We start from the raw sequence: 19151 nt of genomic DNA, 5'->3' as shown, positions 1-19151 counted from the left end.
ACCATATACAACTGTTTTCATTTTCTTTCTACTCTTTGTTTTTTAATGTCCATGCTAGCCATTAGAAATGTCATTTTTTTTTAACTATACTATGTATTTTGAAATAATTTTAAACTTGCAGAAAAGTTACAAGAATAGTACAAAGAGCTCTCATAAACCTTATACCCAGATTCCTTCATTGTTGACAATTTGCATTTCCTTTATCATTCTTTTTCAAAATATATGTCCATGTGTATTGGTATGTGCGTTTTTTTTTTCCTGAACCATTTGAACAGAGGTGATACTCCCCTTGCCCCTGAATCTGAAAGTGTGAATTCCTGGACAAATAGCACTACCTAGGAACTTACTAGAAATGCAATTTCTCAGGACTCTTCTGGACCTGTGGGGGTAGCGTGGCAAGCAGTCGGTTTTAACAAACCCTCTAGGTAATTCTAACGAATGCTGAAGTTTGAAAAACACTGCTTAGTGTATACCTTCGACAAACAACTCTTATGTAAATATCCACAATGCAACTACCAAAAGCAAGACATTACCAATGAAATACTGCCATCTAATTTAGTACTATCATTCCTGTTGTATTTAATAGGTTCTAATTTGTTGCTATCATTATTTAATGTTCAAAGTGTCCTAAATTTGACCAGTTTGAGCGCTTTAAGCTGGTATATCTTTTTGGTATGTTCCCATCTTTGAGGACTTTCTTAGTTTGTAACATAACAAAATGATTCGGGCTCATCATTTACTTTCCTTGCCTCAGCTTTGGAATAGCCATTTCTCCAAGTACTGCTGGTTCCTCTTATTGAGGAACAGTAATGTAAAATCCAAGATCTAGGTGCTAGGTAACTTCCAGTATTTCTTAAAGTGGACCTAGGACTTTGTTTGCCACATATGGCCATGTAGATTAGACACTGTAAAACTCAAGGGGGAGGGGATCATTCATATTACTCGTATGGCTCTCAACATAACTTCCAAACTACTTTGGAAGTTTACAGTGCTATGACAAATTTCTGAAATGTATCCATTTCACCACATTCCTAGAACATGGATTTTTCTTATCTCTGTTTTCTACTTAGATATATTCTTAAACCATAAATTTGGCATTTCTCATGGTGAAATGTGATGCTATGTGATAAACTGTAGATGTGAATGTCAATTTAATTAATTTCCTGCCTTGTATTGTGCTTGACAGGACCTAAAGATTCAGTTCCTTTCTGCTCCTAGATCAAGTGAACAGCTCACTTACTATATATCTAATACCCTACATGAAATAAGTACTATTTTTATATTAAATATAAATAAAACTGTTTCTCTTCCAGAATATTTTCATAAATAATATCCCAAAGAAACCTATTATACATGATAATACAGGGAATAAGTTTCCATTTACTAGATTAAGAGTTTGTCTCCTTTTTTCAAAACAGAAAACCAATGCTTAGGATATTCCTTCCTCTGAAGATTTAATATATTGTTCTGATAATTTTTTTGTCAGCTACCTGTGAGCTCTTTCAAAGAAAAATGACATGTAATTCATAAAAATAAAGGCCAACCTCAATTATCAATACATTTTTTGTCAAAAAAGGTATTCTTCTGTTTCTTCCTTTTAGTTACTATACTTACATTTTCATTTTTATCATTTATTTATATTATTTTTTCCTCAGATTTGTGTTTGCAACCAAATGGTTTATATAAGTACATTAGTATTACCTTTTTTGTTCTTACTTGATTTATTTTGTAGGTTTCAGGAGGAGAAGATGAAATCCAACAATTGCAAAAAGCATTGCTTGATTACTTGGATGAAAACACTGAGACTGATCCTTCACTAGTGGTAGGATTCTTTTCTCCTTTTTTTTAAGAGATATCACATGTTTACTCAAATTGGGTCTGAAAGAAAGTTGGGACGTATCATGAAGAAGAAAGTTCTTTGGATATTGATTTTTGAAACAAAGGGATGCTTGATAATCTAAACAGAAAAGAATGGTCATGGATTGATGTGTCTTGTAAGGAATTCTGGTACCGATACTGTAATATATTAAAAGGGTGTGACACAGGAAATATTTGAAAATCTCTCAATAGGTTATCTTTAAGACTAGGCTCGATCATTGGTCCTCACAGTGGTCATGGCCCACACGGTGCATGAGATGATAATGTCAGCATAAAAAGAAACTATTGGAGTTTCATATTTATTTTAAAATATAATCCTTAACTCTATTTCTATGTATATTATATAATGTATCCAAAATATTAGTATAGTAGGTTCATATGTAAAATTTATAAACTATATATGGAAACTGCATATACTGGGGTACTTAATTCTTCAATTTTTTTGCTGATGATATATGCGATCTAAAGAGGTTGGAGATAACTGAGCTGTTGCACTACTACAGGTTTTCAGTCTGTATCGAAAGGAATAGATTATAGGTATGCTTCAGTATTAAAATATTTTAATAATAATTGGCTATGTATTTCTTGAAGAAGTAAGGTGAGATTTTGAAAATAACTGGAGTCTTCTACCTTCAGCAACTCATTCATTTGTTCTAAACTTTTCTAGTTGACCCCATCATCTGTCTAATTTTATTGACTGGTATGATACTATTCTTCATTAAGTAGTTGATAGTATTCTAAGTTTAATACAGTTATATTTATCAAATTATCTTTTGACATCATTAAAATAAGTATTAAGACAAAGTTAAGTAATGTTTTCCATCATTTAGTACCCCAGTATTCTAGCAAGGGTATTCTGAATGTTCTAGCTTTCTTAAAGTCTGTTTTTATCTGACAGAGTTGTTTCAAAGTAAATCTTAATATTTGTATTCTGATGGTAAGCACTTTATTAATGGTTGGAAATTGTATTACTAATTTCATCAAATTCAAGTATTATCTAATTTCTTTCCAGTTTTCTCGTAAATTCTATATAGCCCAGTGGTTCCGTGACACAACTCTAGAAACAGAAAAGGCAATGAAATCACAAAAAGATGAAGAATCATCTGAAGGTACACATCACTCAAAAGAAGTTGAGACAACTGGTCAAATTATGCATCGAGCTGAAAACCGGAAAAAGTTTCTTAGAAGCATTATCAAAACCACGCCTTCTCAGTTTAGCACATTAAAGTAAGATCCAGAGAGAAGACTTCTTTACTTTTTTGGTTATCTCTCTGATATCTATTTACCTACTTAAGAAAAGAGATAAGTAAAAATTTAATAACTTTTTGTTGCAGGATGAACTCTGATACTGTGGACTATGATGATGCTTGTTTGATTGTTCGATACTTGGCCTCCATGAGGCCATTTGCCCAGAGCTTTGATATTTATTTGACACAGGTAAACTGGACCAGAATTCCTTATACAATGATACTGACTTTTCTAATTCTGGATACTTGTGGTATAGTGTATGGTGTCTATTCATTGTTGAGAACAGATATTTTTTTAAAACCATGCAAGTAGCGTTTGTTTCTATGTTCTGTATTTTGTTAATACGTCTTTGTGCTTTTTGCCTTTTACATATTGGTTTGTATTTTACAGATATATGGATGTATATCTGTATGAATATACACACATATAGGTAGAATGATTGTTATAAAAGTAAATTACTCAGTTACCAGATTATTTAAATGATACTAAATATCCTTGATTAACATTATACATAGTAAGGTTTTAGTGGGGCTACTTGCAAATGAAGCATAGCAATAAAAAAGCAGGTTTAATTGAAAATGCCAGGATAAAGGAAATGACTTTAAAGTTGAGCATGCCTCACTTACTGTGTGTAGTGACCTTTAAGTTAAAGCTTTGGACCAGTAAGAGAGCAGATCTTTTATTCACTAATATAAAAATTAAAGGGAGGTAAATATGATATTTGTTTTCATTTCTTCTGTATGTTTTCATGCTATATTTTGTTAAATGTTATGTGTTCTAAAATTTATGAAAGTATCAATGTTTGCTTGGCAGATCCTTCGAGTTCTTGGTGAAAATGCAATTGCCGTTCGAACAAAAGCCATGAAGTGTTTGTCTGAGGTGGTTGCTGTAGACCCCAGTATTCTAGCAAGGGTAAAGAAGAGCATAAATGATTGTTCTTTTTTGAGTTTCTATTCAAATTAAAATATGATCTCTGCTTAATATAAATTTCATTTCCTTTATTGTTCTTTAGCTTGATATGCAACGAGGAGTTCATGGACGCTTGATGGACAACTCCACTAGTGTCCGGGAAGCAGCAGTAGAATTGCTGGGTCGATTTGTCCTCTGTCGGCCTCAACTTGCTGAGCAGTATTATGATATGCTGATTGAAAGAATATTGGTATGTTTGTTTGTCATTTTTATTTTGATTCATGAATGTAATTTTGCCTTTCTGGCATCACATCTTTTTTTTAAATGTGATGCTAGAAAAGTATTTATCAATTATATGATTATATTGCCTAATCTATGAACTATAGCAGCTGTCTAAAGAAGGGCATATTTCAGGAGGAGAGCTGCTCTTTATTGTAAAACAAATCATTGAGAAAATTGGGTTCCTTTTTTCAGTTACTAATTGCCTTTTTATTATTCCATTTTATAATGAGTAAATGATAGGAATTACATGGCGTAGTTAAGTATTTTGAACAGGAATCTAGAATAATTACATATATGTTACAAATAATTTCAGTGGATCCTCTATGTGTATCTGCATGTTTCTGTAAAGGTGAATTATGATGAGCTCAGATACCCACAAGTTAAACCAGAAAGTTATTTGAGTCTTAAGAGCAAACTTAAGAAATACTATTCTGAGATAATTCTTTTCTTGTATATCATAGAATTCTCTGGCCCTGAAGCATTTTCCTAGAAAATAAAAGGAAAAATTACCATTAAAAAATATCTGGAATCTCCACACTACCTATTGGGCATATTGACTTCTATAACTCAACAGAATTGCATTAAACACAAAAAAATGACAAGAGTCATCACCTTTAACATGGTATCAAAATGCTGTGTGGAGTGAGAGTTATAGATCATTTCAGCTTCAACTAGCATAAAATCTTGAAACAAAAGATTTAAGGAAAGAATAGAAGAATTTTTTCCTTAGTGCCTCAGTTTTTTCAGGAGTGAGGGGAGAAATTAACAGGATTCTCAAATCTAATGAATTCTATCCCTAGCAAGATAACCCTAAAATATTTTCACAATTGCTGAGCTATGTAATGGAAATAATTTTGCACAATAAGTGTATGATCCTTTTAATTTATTTTTAAAATTATTTAATTATGAAAATATGTAAAGTTGAAAAATAGTATAATGAACACATGTATCACTATATTTCATCTATATTTTTTACTAGTTGAGCTTCAATTAAAATAAAAACGTTCTGCTAGTCTCCCATGGATATTTCAGCTTACCTTTTGTCCTTGTAAACAAAATCATCATCTCACCCAACCAAATTAACATTCCCTAAAGTTGTCTAATAACCAATTCCTATTCAGGATCTCCATTTGGACCAAAAAAAATCCCTTCCCAGCTTTTTCCTTTTAAAAACAAAACAGGATCCAGTCAGCAATCAAATTCATATTAAGTAGGCATGTTTTAAAATTGAGTATTCTGTAACTTTTGTATATACTTTCCCTCTGCCATTGACTAGTTTTAAAAAACTAGGCAGTCTTATGTCCTCATGGTTTTGTTTAACTTACTGTGTGTACTGACCTTTAAGAGCTTTGATATTTAGTTCCTTTTTTTCTTATATTTCCTATAAACAAGAATGTAGTGACAGTGGTTTGGATAGATTATGTTAAATATTTTTGTTTGGTTACAGTTTAGGTGACAGACACTATTCTAAGAACTTCAACTTTGTTACTCCATTTAATTTTGGCAAGCTTATACTCTAGTCAGATGTTCAGTGCTATTTAATATTTTTCCATACATTGGATATCATATTTTAAAAGTAAAGACAGTATAATAAAATAGCCCATATTTATAATAACAGTAATGGGAAAACATATGAAGGAAAATACATAGACCATGTTTATCATGTGAATGCTGAATATACTGCTTGTTGGCATTTATTTTCTAATTTCATTTTATCAAATCTCAAATAACCAGGTATCTTGATTTTCCTGACATTTAAAAATACCTTTCTGTTCTTAGGATACTGGTATCAGTGTCAGGAAAAGGGTAATAAAAATTCTAAGAGACATCTGTATTGAACAACCCACATTTCCAAAAATTACAGAAATGTGTGTAAAAATGATTCGCAGAGTCAATGATGAAGAGGGCATTAAGGTAAGATGAAATGTTAACTACTTTAAAATTCTTTTTTCATTAATGTTTCAAGTAATTTAAATATTTATTGTATCTAGATCTTGTTGATTTAAATATATATAAAAACTTTACAAGCAAGTCTACATTTTTAGATTATAAATTAAGACATTTTGATACATTTTTATTTCTAGATTTTATATTAATTTTAACTTATTTCTAGATCTTATTAATAAAATCTGATCTTTCCCAACCAATTCAGCAATTTTTAAGATATATTTAGTGTCATTGTAGAGATTGCATTATATACAGGAAGTTGTTATCAAGTTACTATTTTGATTTGCAAATGGTATGTGCTTGGTTTTCTAAATTAGTAAATACTTCATTGAAGGTTTAATATTGAGTTCTTTAGTGAATTTAAATATATATATGAATGTCCCTATATTTTTTTTTGTCTTTTTTTAACAATTTCTCCCCCAAAAAGTAATGAAAATACTATTCAATTTGATCAAAAACATTTGAGTGTATACTCTACAGAAGTTACAGACTAGGCGTAGTATCACACACTTAAAATCTATATCAAATTGATTAAGTTTATAATTTTTGTGAAATTAATTGGTGATCTTATTTTTTTTAACTGAGGAATTCATGCCAAAAACTCCTGGTAGTTTTTGTTTTGATTAGTTATTTATAGCCTTGTTTTGGGTTTTAGTGAGGATTTGGAATTGAGAATTTTGCCATGTTTGATATAATTATTCAGTTTGAAATTTTTCTTTCTTCTAGAAATTAGTAAATGAAACATTCCAAAAACTCTGGTTTACTCCAACTCCACACAATGACAAAGAAGCAATGACAAGGAAAATTTTAAACATCACTGATGTGGTAAGAAAGAACAAGGGTGTTGTGTTCCCTGTGGGTGCAAACCTAGTTGAGGCCTACACCATCTTACAAAGAGAGAGACAGTGATAAGATACTTGGTTAATGTCTGCATTTAGTACTACTACTCTTACTTTATATTTCTGGAGATACTCAAGGGATGCAAGTAAAATGAGATTGGTACTTCTAGATAACCCCACTTTTTGACATTTATTGACTTAAAAGTGCACTGATTATTGAAATTCTCCAAATTCCTCCTGTGATTGAAAACTGTGAGGGAAAGAAGTGGATGAATAAATAAATACAGTAGCCCAGGGATAGCAACCTGAAATGAGACAGTAATTCCTGTCTTTTTCAGGAAACATGAAATAAGATTAATATCATTATGTTTAATTATACAATACATAAAAGCTATAAATTTTTTAGACTCAGAATGCTTTTCATGTTTTGAACATAAAATTTATGTTATCAATTACATGATATCTGTTTCACTGATAACTTAAATCTGCTATGTAGAAAGAAAATAAGCAATTTTTTTCCATTTTCCTTGATTTAGACCTCTTATTTTTCTGACAGTGTGTGATTCAAGTTACTATTCAAAAGTAGTGCCATATTTAATCTCAATACATTAAACCAATTTCTTGAACGTCCTCTAAGATTTTTTAGAATAAAATTCTCTAACATTGATAAATTATTTGCTTACTAAAAAAATCATTTACTTTAAAAATAAATTTTCAAAGTGAGAACATTGAGACATTTGTGCATTGAGGCTAAAGCATAGCAAACTGTGTTTCAGATTTTTAAGTACATGTCTCATTTTGATAGTTTCACCGTATTTTCCCCCTTAGGTTGCAGCATGCAGAGATACTGGATATGACTGGTTTGAGCAACTCCTTCAAAACGTGAGTTATTTTTACTCCTAACAGATAACATTACATTTAATAGACAGTTCTTTGTAGACTTTGTGATTTAAAAGGACTTTATTTCTTTACCTATTTGCTTTCTGGTAGGGACAATTTATTTCAATATATTGGGTCTGAATTTTTTCATTCATATTCCTATTTAACTGATTATTCAGTTGTTGTAAGTTAAGTTTTCTAAATCACTAATTGAAATTATCTTCCCTTCCTTACCTTTAATTTAGATGATAGGTATGAGATCTATAAACAGATTGCATTAAATACATATTACATTATTTGACTATAAAAATATGTCGAATTTCCTATAGCAGTACAGAATTAAACCACAATTCGTGTTCTTTTTAAAATTTCATAAATAGAAATGTTTATCTCCCAGTGTTTTATTTTAGAAATTTTTAAATAGATAGAAATGCCCATTACCCATCTTAAAAATTGTCAGCATTCTCCCGATCTTGCTTTATCTCTGTCCCTCCCCCATCTTTTTGGACTGTATACTTATAAAGAAAATCCCATTATATATTGTTCTTCACACATAAGTACTTTACTGTAACAAATGACTTTTTTAAAACTATCAGAATAATATTTATAGCAAAATAAACATTAATAAATTATTCTCTTAATACCTAGTCATTGTTCACATTTCTTTGATTGTCTCAAAGATAATACTTGCATAGTTGGTTTGCAGTGGCTTTGGGTGATACGGCTCTTAAATCTCTTAATCTATAATCTGTACATCTCTTAATCCCTCACCCCTCCTTTTTTCATGCCACTTATGTGTTTTCCTGTAGTATGTCCCACATTCTGGATTTCATAGATCTCTTTCTTATGTTGTCATTTAAGTTGTTCCTCTATCCACCATTTTTTTCTGTAAACTCTTAGGTGTATAGGCTTAATAATACTGAAGGTTAGTTTTGGGAATAAGGGACAAGAATACTTCAAAGGTGATGCTAAATATTACTTCCTTACATCAGGAGGCACATAATGTTTGCTTATCCCATTTTCAGTGATCTTTGAATTTATAGGTTTTGTCAACTTGGTGCATCTATTATAAAGTCTTAGAGAATTGGCTTTAAATGATCATTACCTAGATTCATTATTTCTATTAGAAGTTGCAAAATACAGATTTTTTTCCTACTTATTGTGTTCCTCCCATATTAACTTGCTGGGATTCTTTAAAGAAGTTTGTCCTGGTTGACTATTTGGTTACTGTGACATGTAGTTTGTACAGGAAAGTCATAGAAAATGCTTGTTTCTTTTCCATTATTTACCAGTTTTCAGAGTAAGTTTTCCTGTCAGTTTCCAAAGGTGACTAATGAGTTTGTACACTTTTTAATATTGGTTTTGAACTGAGAGATTTTTATATCTTTGATGTATTTTAATTTATTGCAATGGTAATTCTGTTTGAAACTCAAATTGTCCTATCTTTGCCCAGTGGTAGTCCCTTCAAATTGTTCTTGTATCCTTCGCTATATCCTCCTTACTCTATTGTAGCCTGATTACTTTCTGCCTCTACAAGGTGCCTCAGATTCAAAAGAATCTTAGATAATATCCCTGTGTGTATTGGCAAGTTAGAAGCAGAAATGAGATGACTGGATTTATAAGCTCCTAGCAGTAGAGTAGTTTTATGTTCTTTATATCTTTATTCTCTAGACTTCTTTAGTTATCCATTCTAGCCTTTCTCCCTATTGTATGCTTTCCTACTTTAGTTTCTGCCAACAGTTTACCTTACCAATTATCCTCTGTGTGATATAGTTAATTTGACTTGCAGAGAAGTTTCATGAAAGAAATAAAGCTAAAAAATATTTATATGAATACATGTGACAGAGACATAACCATTCCTGTCAATTAAAACAACATGTATGAATAAATTTTACAAGAGGCTAAGAAGGATATAGAGAATGGATTACTGTAATTATTGAAAATTCTTGAGTGAAGAATAATTAGCACACTTATTGCTTCCACATGAGTTCATATATACACATTCCATTCCATCCAATTTCAGATAGTTCTCATTTGTATTATTTTTGTGTTGTGTTGGTTTCTTACAGATCAGTGATTCCGATTCATAGACTGTGGTTTCCTAGGGAAACTTGAAATAGCTTCAGACTCACACATGCACCAACCCTGTCCACTAACTCAATAATTTTGTTGGTATATTGTGTACACACACACATGCACACACTTTTTAAATATATGGAGATTCATTCCCTTTAGTATGTGGGGGGAAGAAATGTTCTATCATGGAGGTCCTTATTTATTTTTTTTTTCTAAAAAGTCCAATCAGTTTAAGCTACTATTATAGCCCTATGATAAGTACACAAAAATCAAACTGATTTTACAATACCACTCATTTTCATTGCTTATGATCCAAGTCTCTTACTTTATGAGAAAATACAGGCAATGAAAAAACTTAACCTATATTTCATCTGCTCCTGGCCTTTATAGTCTAAAACAAGATCTCCTTTTTTTTCTTTGTTTTAAATTTTTTATTGAAGCATAATTGACATACAATATTATATTAGTTTCAGGCATATAACTATTTAACCTCTTTTAAAACATGATGCCCTAAATTAGAAAAGCAGTATTCACATGTTAACAAAATCTCCTTGTTGAAGTTTATAATCATATATTCTATTTCCATCAACCAGGAATGAATAGAAAAACTGATATGTCTATGTAATTTAATAGTACTCCACATCGTTAAGAAACAGACCACTGATACATACAGTGGCAGAGATGAATAAGAACATTATGTCGAGAGAAGGAAGCCTTACACAGAAGAGTATATATTCTGATTCCATTTATATGAAGTTCTAGGAGAAGCAAAACCAGTTTGCATTGGAAAAAGAAGAATGGTTGCAGGGGGCCAGGGATTGACTTGGAATTAGGGTTCTCCAGAGAAACAAAAACAACAGGATACTGAGAGAGGGAGAAAGAGAAAAAGATTTATTACAAGGAATTGGTTCATGCAATTATGAAGGCTCTTCAGGCCCACAGTCTGCTCTCTGCAAGCTAGAGGCCCAGAAAAACCACTGGTGTAGTTCAGTCTGTGTCCAAAGGCCTGAACCAGTCAAGTTTATGATATAAATCCCAGTCTGAGTGCAGGAGGAGAGTGATGTACCATCTCAGGTAGTAAGACAGTGACTAGTTGAATTCTTTCTTCCTCCATCTTCTATTCAGGCCCTCAATGGATTGTTTGATGCCCCCCCTGTTTAAGAGGGTAATCTGCCTTTACTGAGTCCACTAATTCAAATGCTAATCTCATCCAGAAAAAACCTCAACAAGACACCCAGAAATAATGTTTCACCAAGTAACTGGGCATCCCTTGGCCCAGTCAAGTTGACACACATTAAATTAACCATCACAAATGCACCTTTTGTTAGCTTGGCACCCATATACATCTCCTTTAACCATATTTAATCTCCATGTAAAGACAATCAAGGTCATAATTCCACCTACATGGTACAACTATCCTGGTAACAACTGCACTGACCCCTTTCCCAGAATTGAAGTCCTTGAATGAAGTTTATTTCTCTCCTTATCATCCCATAACTTAAATACTGTGACTTGATTAATAATACTTAAATACTATGATGCGAAGTTAATACATCTTATGTTACATGGTAAGGGATTTTTTTTAAAAAGAGATTTGTCTTCTTTCTCTACCTCCATAAACATGCGTGCATATATGTATTCATAACAAAATAGGTAGGAATTACTCATGACAAGTCCTTTTTTCTGTCACTGGTAATGTCACATCTGGTTATTTATAACTACCTTCTTCACTGCCCACTGTATATTCCCTTTGCCTTCAGCAAGCACCTCAGTTAGTTGTGGCTTTTTATCTGGTGGAGGGACCTATACATTCATTCCTAAGGGGTCTGTACTGTTCGTAGTCCTGCCTGGATTGAGTGGTTGTAGTTTTTCACCCACCTTAATCACAGGGCATGGTAATAATAAGAGATTCCCTAAAGTATCTTCTGTATTCCAGAAGCACTCGTCCTTACCCCCACTGTAGAACAGTAGTTCAGTTTCCTCTTGATAATCAGGATTAGTCACTCCAGCCAGCACCCTAACTCCCTTCTGTGCCTGTTGATTCAGAGGCATGAGGAGCCCAAAGGAGTTAGGTAGCAGTCTTAACTTCCAGCTCAATGGGATCATTGTGTTCCCTGGTGGGAGCACTCCTCCCTCTGAAACTAAGACCTCTAGGTGAGCAGAGCATATAGTTGCCAAAACAATCAAAAATTTTTCTGGTAATTCACTGGGGGTAGTAGTGAGTGATGCCACTTCCAGTTCCACCTCTTGATTCCTGGACCATGAATCCTGACTTTAGGCTAAACAGCGCCATATATTGGATGCTGATTCAGAGCACATAGAGCCTTTTAGAGAATCTTGCCATGGCCATGCAAGATATTGCCACCTATCTAGTGCTATAACTTGAGTCTCCAAAAGGCCAGTGCACGTTCTATCAAGCCACCTGCTTCAGGATGGTAGGGGGCATGGTAAGCATGAGCATGGTCCCATTGCTGCACGTCTTTTGCTGTGAAGTGAGTTTTTTGATCAAAAGCAATGCTGTGTGGAATACCATGACAATAAGGCATTCTGTTAGTCCGCAGGTGATAGTTTTGGGAGAAGCATTTCATACAGGGAAGACAAATCTGTATCCAGAGTAAGTGTCTATTCAAGTAAGAACAAAATGCTGCCCTTACATGATGGAAGCAGTCCAATGTAATCAACCCACCACCAGGTAGCTGGCTTATCACCCAAGAAATGGTTCCATATCAGGGACTCAGTGTTGGTCACTACTGCTGGCAAATTGGGCACTCAGCAGTGGCCATAGCTAGATGCCTTGTTGAGTAGAAGTCCATGTTGCTGAGCTCATGCATAACCTCCATCCCTGCCTCCTTGAACAGTCTGTTCATGAGCCCATTGGGTGGTGACAGGAGTGGCGGGGGAAAGAGATAGTTACCTTAGTCAGAGAAGGTGTCTATAGAACAGGTGATCCTATACTTAACTATTAAAATCCTCTGCTGAGGTCACCCTATGGTGAACATTCATATAGGACATAAATATATTCACATTTTTTGCCCATTCAGAGATGTCTGTCCATATACCTCTTCCTCAAGTTTCCTGTCAACAACTTTCCAGTCATTTTCCTTCTGAAGTCCCTAACCATCCAGCCAAAACACTGACCACAGCCTATGAATCAGTATATATCTTCTTCCAGACTAAGTGACCAACCGGGTACATTGCTTGGGGCTCTGCCCAGAGGAAGAATTTCCTGTCTTTCAGGGATGTCGCAGAAAGGGGTTGCAGTACTACAGCTGTCCATTTTTGGGTGGTGGCTGCATACTGTGCAAAATCCTTCATAAACCAGGTCCAACTGTTCTCTTTATCTGTCAACTGATCTTAAGGAATCCCCCATGAAGCCAAAGCATGGGAGAGAAGGCATTGTAGCAAGAATAGGAACCATAGGCATTTGGACCACCTCATGTACTTGTGCTTTTAGGCTTGCCCTGGCCCAATCACATACATACCTCTTCCATTTATGATGGACTGTTGCTGTGAACACCCAACCTTATGTCTTGGTGGGTTAAGATAATACCAGTTCATAATGGGCAACTCAGATTGCATGTAGTCATTTCAGAGGACACAGGAAAGTCTTTGATAAAATTAAATATCCTTGAATGATAACTTCTAATAAACTAGGAATAAAATATGACAGAGAATAAACTACAAAACCTGAAAGTGAAAATCATGCAAAATGAGAAAATGTTAAAAAAGATTTCATCAACATCAAGAACAAAAAATACTCATTAAGCATATTAAGGTGATTGTAAAATGTGTATGGAAAAGCTAAGTGCTAAAAATAATTATGACTTCTAAAATTGCAGGATCACTGACTCGCCTTATCAAATATCAGGACTTATTTTTAAAGATATAGTAATTAAGATAATACAGTACTAAATAGACCATGAAAACCAAAAAAAGAAAAAGAAATAAGCCTCCACATATATAGCATATACTTGCTATAAAACAAGTGGCATTGCAGTGATTGGAGAAACAATGGACTTTGTCAATAAATGGGGCTGGGACAATTGGCTGTCCATAAGGAATTTTTTTTTAATTTGACTCCTACTTCAATTCAACAATCACCTCCATATAGATTAAAGAAAATCTTTAAAACTTCTAGAAGAAAATATACATGGATTTTAAGAAGAAAACAAATCCTACCATTTGCAACAACATGGATGGAGCTAGAGGGTATTAATGCTCAGTGAAATAAGCCAGGCAGAGAAAGACTAGTACCAAATGATTTCACTCATTTGTGGAAAGCAAAACTGAAGGAACAAAAGAGCAACAGACTCCAAGAAGGAACTAGGAGTTACCAAAGGGAAGAGGCTGAGGAGGTGGGTGGGGAGGGAGGGAGAAGGGGATTAAAGGGCACTATGATTCGCACACATAATGTAGGGGGCACATAATGTAGGGAAGCCATTATAGCCCAAAGAAGACAAGTAGTGACTCTGTAGCACCTTACTACGCTGATGGACAGTGACTGCAATGGGGTGTGGGATGGGACTTGAAAATATGGATGAATGTTGTAACCACAATGTTGCTCATGTGAAACTTTCATAAGATTGTATGCCAATGATACCTACAAAGTTAAAAATGAAGCAGAACTATAAGTAATACACAGCTTAGGTAATTTTTTTAAGTATAGAAATGATAATATTCCTCATAGCAGTTACTATGAAAGTAAAGCAGGAGGATGGGATAAAGGAAGGGAGTGCATTGGTAATTGCAAGTTATTGGAAATGTTCTTGGAGTTGGGTTCAAAAGCACATTATTATTTTTGTGAATAATTAAAAGTCACATTTTTATAATAATTTGATATGAACCAAATTTTATGATTAATACTTTGTGTATCCTTGATGTTTTGGAGAGGAAAAGGAAAAAACAGGGATGAGGGGATTGTTTTCTACTGCCTGAGAAAGACCAGGTTAGCATATGATTTATTAGCTGTTTAAAAATTGTGTTAGGGATCAGGATGAGAAGAATTTGCTCTTCAGAGTTGAAACAAATTAAAGTTTTCCACTTTGATTTATTTCTTTAAATCTGTTTGGGGGCAAGAGGGACAATGTATGTGTTATGTTACTCTGATTACTGTTGTTTTAATCATCCATGCATCTTGTAGTGAATGTTTAAACTTGTGCTGTCCAATACTAGCTACTTGTACTTGTAATTCATTTAAATTTTTATTTAATTTTCCTGAGTCATACTAGCCATATTTCAAGTGTTCAGTGGCTGCATGTGGCTCGTGGCAACCATATTGGAAGCACTGGACCTCTTCATAGAAATCAGTACACATTTCAGCTTCTTCAGTATCCAGAATTGTATTAGCTAATCATTATTAACAAAACAGATATACCTTAGATGACTTTACTATTGACCTATAATTATGAAAGATTGGATTGGTTTTTACTTTTTGGCTATAGTTAGGCTCATCTCTCTTCTTCATCTCATTATTCATAACATTTCTAACATTGCTTATTAGTAATTTGGCAAAGGATAATTCAGAGAAGAAAATTAACCTTATGGTTTAGAATTGCAAAACTTAAGGTACAATTCAAATGTAGTTATAATTATATAAAAGATGGAGTTGACCCATAATATGCTTTTTGAGACATCAGAGGACTTGAAATAATAAGAAACAATTCTAATTCTTTAAAACAATTCAACTAGCATTGAGTGGTACTCTTAAAGGAAGGTCACCTTTCTCATTTCTTTTACACCCTACCTCAGGTCCTACACACAAAAATTTAAATATTTCATACTAAAACTACTTGAAAGTATTTAAAAATTACTGGTTTATAAGATATTTTAAAACATTTATTATATATTTTGTTTATTAATTTGCATTTTCCATATTAAATTGTTAATGACAATTGAAAAGCTTATTTATGGACACATTTAATGCATTTATATTATTATTGCCTAATGAATAATTATACTGGGATTTTGTTTTTTTTTATATATATACATGTATAGTTGTTGAAGTCCGAAGAGGATTCCTCATATAAACCTGTGAAGAAAGCTTGTACTCAACTTGTTGATAACCTAGTTGAGCACATTCTTAAATATGAGGAATCTCTAGCTGGTAAGACATTTTATATATTGGTCATTAAGTTGGTTTTATATTTTAAAATACTTTGGACACATTTCTCATTTTTGCCTCTGGCTCTGCCTAGCCTGATAAATAATTACTTCATTTTTAAATGAAATATGTTTTTTGTTTGATGTTGCATCCTAGATTATATTGTTGAGGTTGACTGAGATTATCTACAGCAGTATAATAAAAGCATAGGCCTCATCCCTTCCACATCTTTTAATAGCATATAATTTTGGATATAATGTCATACTGAACAGGAATAAAAGTAAGTCCAGGGGCTAATATGTATTTAGCTAATTTCACTCATCAAAAAACTGTTTGATATTTTTTAAATCATATAAAATTTTTTCTCAAAATGAATGTTTTAGCTATTATAAAAATGTTTTTAAAAGATTTGTAGTGTATTCCTAATATCATTTATAATATCTAAAATGTGCTTAATCTTGAAATAGAAAGCTATTAGTATTTTTTAAATTGACAAATTCCTTAAATACTTAATATATCATCTATCACATTATTTGCCAGTCACAAATTTGAAGTTATTTTAATCAAAATAGAAATAAAATAATTATATAAAGCTATAAAAGTCATAATGGATATCTATTGCTTAAAGCACACAAGACTAACATTACTTCCTATCTCCTAATGTACATTGATGAGGAACAAAGTCAGCCTCAGTCATTCTCTAGAATTGGGGGCCAATTGCCTCTACAGAGGTACCATTTATGGCACCTAAGGAAATTGTTAATATCCTTTATATTTTTATGTACTTTTCTCTTTTCTTTTTTTTTTTCATTTTCATGTGTACCCCTTCTTCCTTTTATCTCCTTCTGTTTCCCTATTTTTCCTTATCCTAGACTTTAAGGGTGAGATTGTTGTCACTTAATGTTAAAAGTTGGTGAACTTCTTTAAAAGTAATTTGACTCCTAAGAACCATTGTATCTCCTAACTAGCAACATTTTCCTGAATAGAATTTTGTTTACCTTTCTTTCTAATGTAGCATTAGTCCAATTTCTTAACTTGTCACTCTCATCTTTAAACATTCTTCTTCCACAGTATCTCTCTTCCCAGTACCCTTGAACACACAGTATCACCTCACCTGAAGTGTTACTGTCTCTCTTTGCCTTCTTTCCCATATTCATTTCCATCAATTTTTATATATAATCAACACCATGTTTATTCCCAACAGCCCATCCCTAAACTTCCAACTTCCATTCTACTTTTTAACTTCAGTCCTTCTCCCCTCAGTGTAAAACTTACCTTCCATAGCACAGCCTCTTTGTCCTTTATTAATATATGTAATTTGTATAATTAAAAAAATGAAATACAGTAAGTCTAGTATTAAAGGAAATGCTTATCTTTTCTGTTGAGGCATAAACTGAATCTATTTGGGGGAAATTCTGAATAACTTAAATAATATATGTAAGTTCCACTGCCTTGTCATATTTTAGAGTCTTATTTCTCTGTTTGTTTTTCCAGACTCTGACAATAAAGGTGTGAATTCTGGAAGATTGGTAGCTTGCATAACCACTTTGTTCTTATTCAGCAAAATAAGACCCCAGCTCATGGTTAAACATGCCATGACTATGCAACCATACCTTACCACTAAATGTAGTGTAAGTATAGAACTGTCCTATTTTTCTGTCTTCCATAAACCATGTAGCAAGCATTTTAAATTTAGAATTCACATTGTGTCATCCACATTTTCACTGACAGATGACAGTCATTTTCACTGACAAATCAATTGTATCATGTATTCAAACATATGTTCTAATATTTGTGGCAAGTTATTTACAAACATCATTTTTCTGATGTATTATAAAGTTCAAGCTTCATTTCTTCCTTACTAAATGCTTAATAAATGTGGTAACTATTGTTAAGACCTCAAAGGTGAATGAGGCAGAGTTCCTTTCATTGAGAAATTTAGTATCTTTTGGATTCTGAATTTGCTTTTCATTTGTCATTTTTAATTTTTTTTAGTGTATTTTTAATAATACACTAATACATTGAATATAGAAGGCCTAGTATTATTGTATCAGAGGCTGTTAATTTAATATTACACATACTTTATTTTCTGAAAATCAAATGTGAAATTAAATAAAACATTGCTTTAGTGAAATAACCCAGCAATTTTTGACAGTATGGTGAGTTAAGTGACTTATTACAAACACTAAATTTTAAAATACTGTAAAAACCTAAAAATGTAAATAGTTTTTTAACATACTGTGTTCCAAGTGTACCGAAGGAGTTAATTTTAACTTTTTTCTCTACTAAATTAGTTTTACTGGTATAGTTAGCTGTTTTTGTTTTTGTTTTTGTTTTTTGGTAATATATGTTAGCCAATTTAAGATGAAAACTAAAGGGTGTCCTGAGAAATTTTAAGAACTGAGGCAAGTACCAGAAGTTAAATATAAAGAAACAACATACAATACTTCTGAGGCCCTAATTCTATCTTTAGAGCTTCTGTTAGATCCAGAAATAAGTTGATTAAAGTGTAATCTAATAATGATAGCTAATATTTATCAATCACAGTGCCAAGCACTGTGAAGAATTATGTATATGCATTATCTCATTTAGTTTGTGAAATAGGTACCATTATTCTCAGTTTTACAGATAATGAAACTAAAGCCTAGAGAATATATAAATAACTTGCCCAAGGCCACACAGTTAACCAGTCCCAAAGCTACAATTAAACCCCATGTCTGTTTACTTGTAGAATCTGGACTATAATATAACTTGCATAAATAGCCCTCATTTGAACCAACATTTTTTTAAAACCAAAGTTACTCTGAAAACACTTTGTATAGTTTTGGTGTATGTGTGTGTATGTATACATATACACACATATACATACACACAAATTCTAACTTTTGTATAAATAAGGCCATCTCATATATGATAGATACCTTTTTAAATGTCTTTGTTTTTTTTTATCCTACTACCATCTTCATTCCTCCTCATCTCAGGATAAGTACCCT

General features: G+C 32.7%; 1 protein-coding gene across 3 annotated transcripts in view; it reads left to right on the top strand.

Annotated features, from left to right (window-relative positions):
* NIPBL (NIPBL cohesin loading factor) overlaps window positions 1-19151 on the top strand; it is a 211123-nt gene that overhangs the window by 172552 nt on the left and 19420 nt on the right. For all 3 annotated transcript variants that reach the window (XM_036932118.2, XM_036932114.2, XM_036932117.2), the window contains 10 exons: window positions 1733-1822; window positions 2891-3105; window positions 3213-3315; window positions 3940-4038; window positions 4139-4285; window positions 6097-6231; window positions 6991-7089; window positions 7932-7985; window positions 16053-16161; window positions 17653-17789. In XM_036932118.2, coding sequence (XP_036788013.1) covers window positions 1733-1822; window positions 2891-3105; window positions 3213-3315; window positions 3940-4038; window positions 4139-4285; window positions 6097-6231; window positions 6991-7089; window positions 7932-7985; window positions 16053-16161; window positions 17653-17789 — 1188 coding nt within the window. The remainder of the gene's footprint in view (window positions 1-1732; window positions 1823-2890; window positions 3106-3212; window positions 3316-3939; window positions 4039-4138; window positions 4286-6096; window positions 6232-6990; window positions 7090-7931; window positions 7986-16052; window positions 16162-17652; window positions 17790-19151) is intronic.

This window comes from Manis pentadactyla, chromosome 2 (assembly GCF_030020395.1).
Source record: "Manis pentadactyla isolate mManPen7 chromosome 2, mManPen7.hap1, whole genome shotgun sequence".
Taxonomy (NCBI): domain Eukaryota; kingdom Metazoa; phylum Chordata; class Mammalia; order Pholidota; family Manidae; genus Manis; species Manis pentadactyla.
The sequence above is the reverse complement of the archived record's forward strand: the minus strand, read 5'-3'. Positions and strand labels throughout refer to the sequence as shown.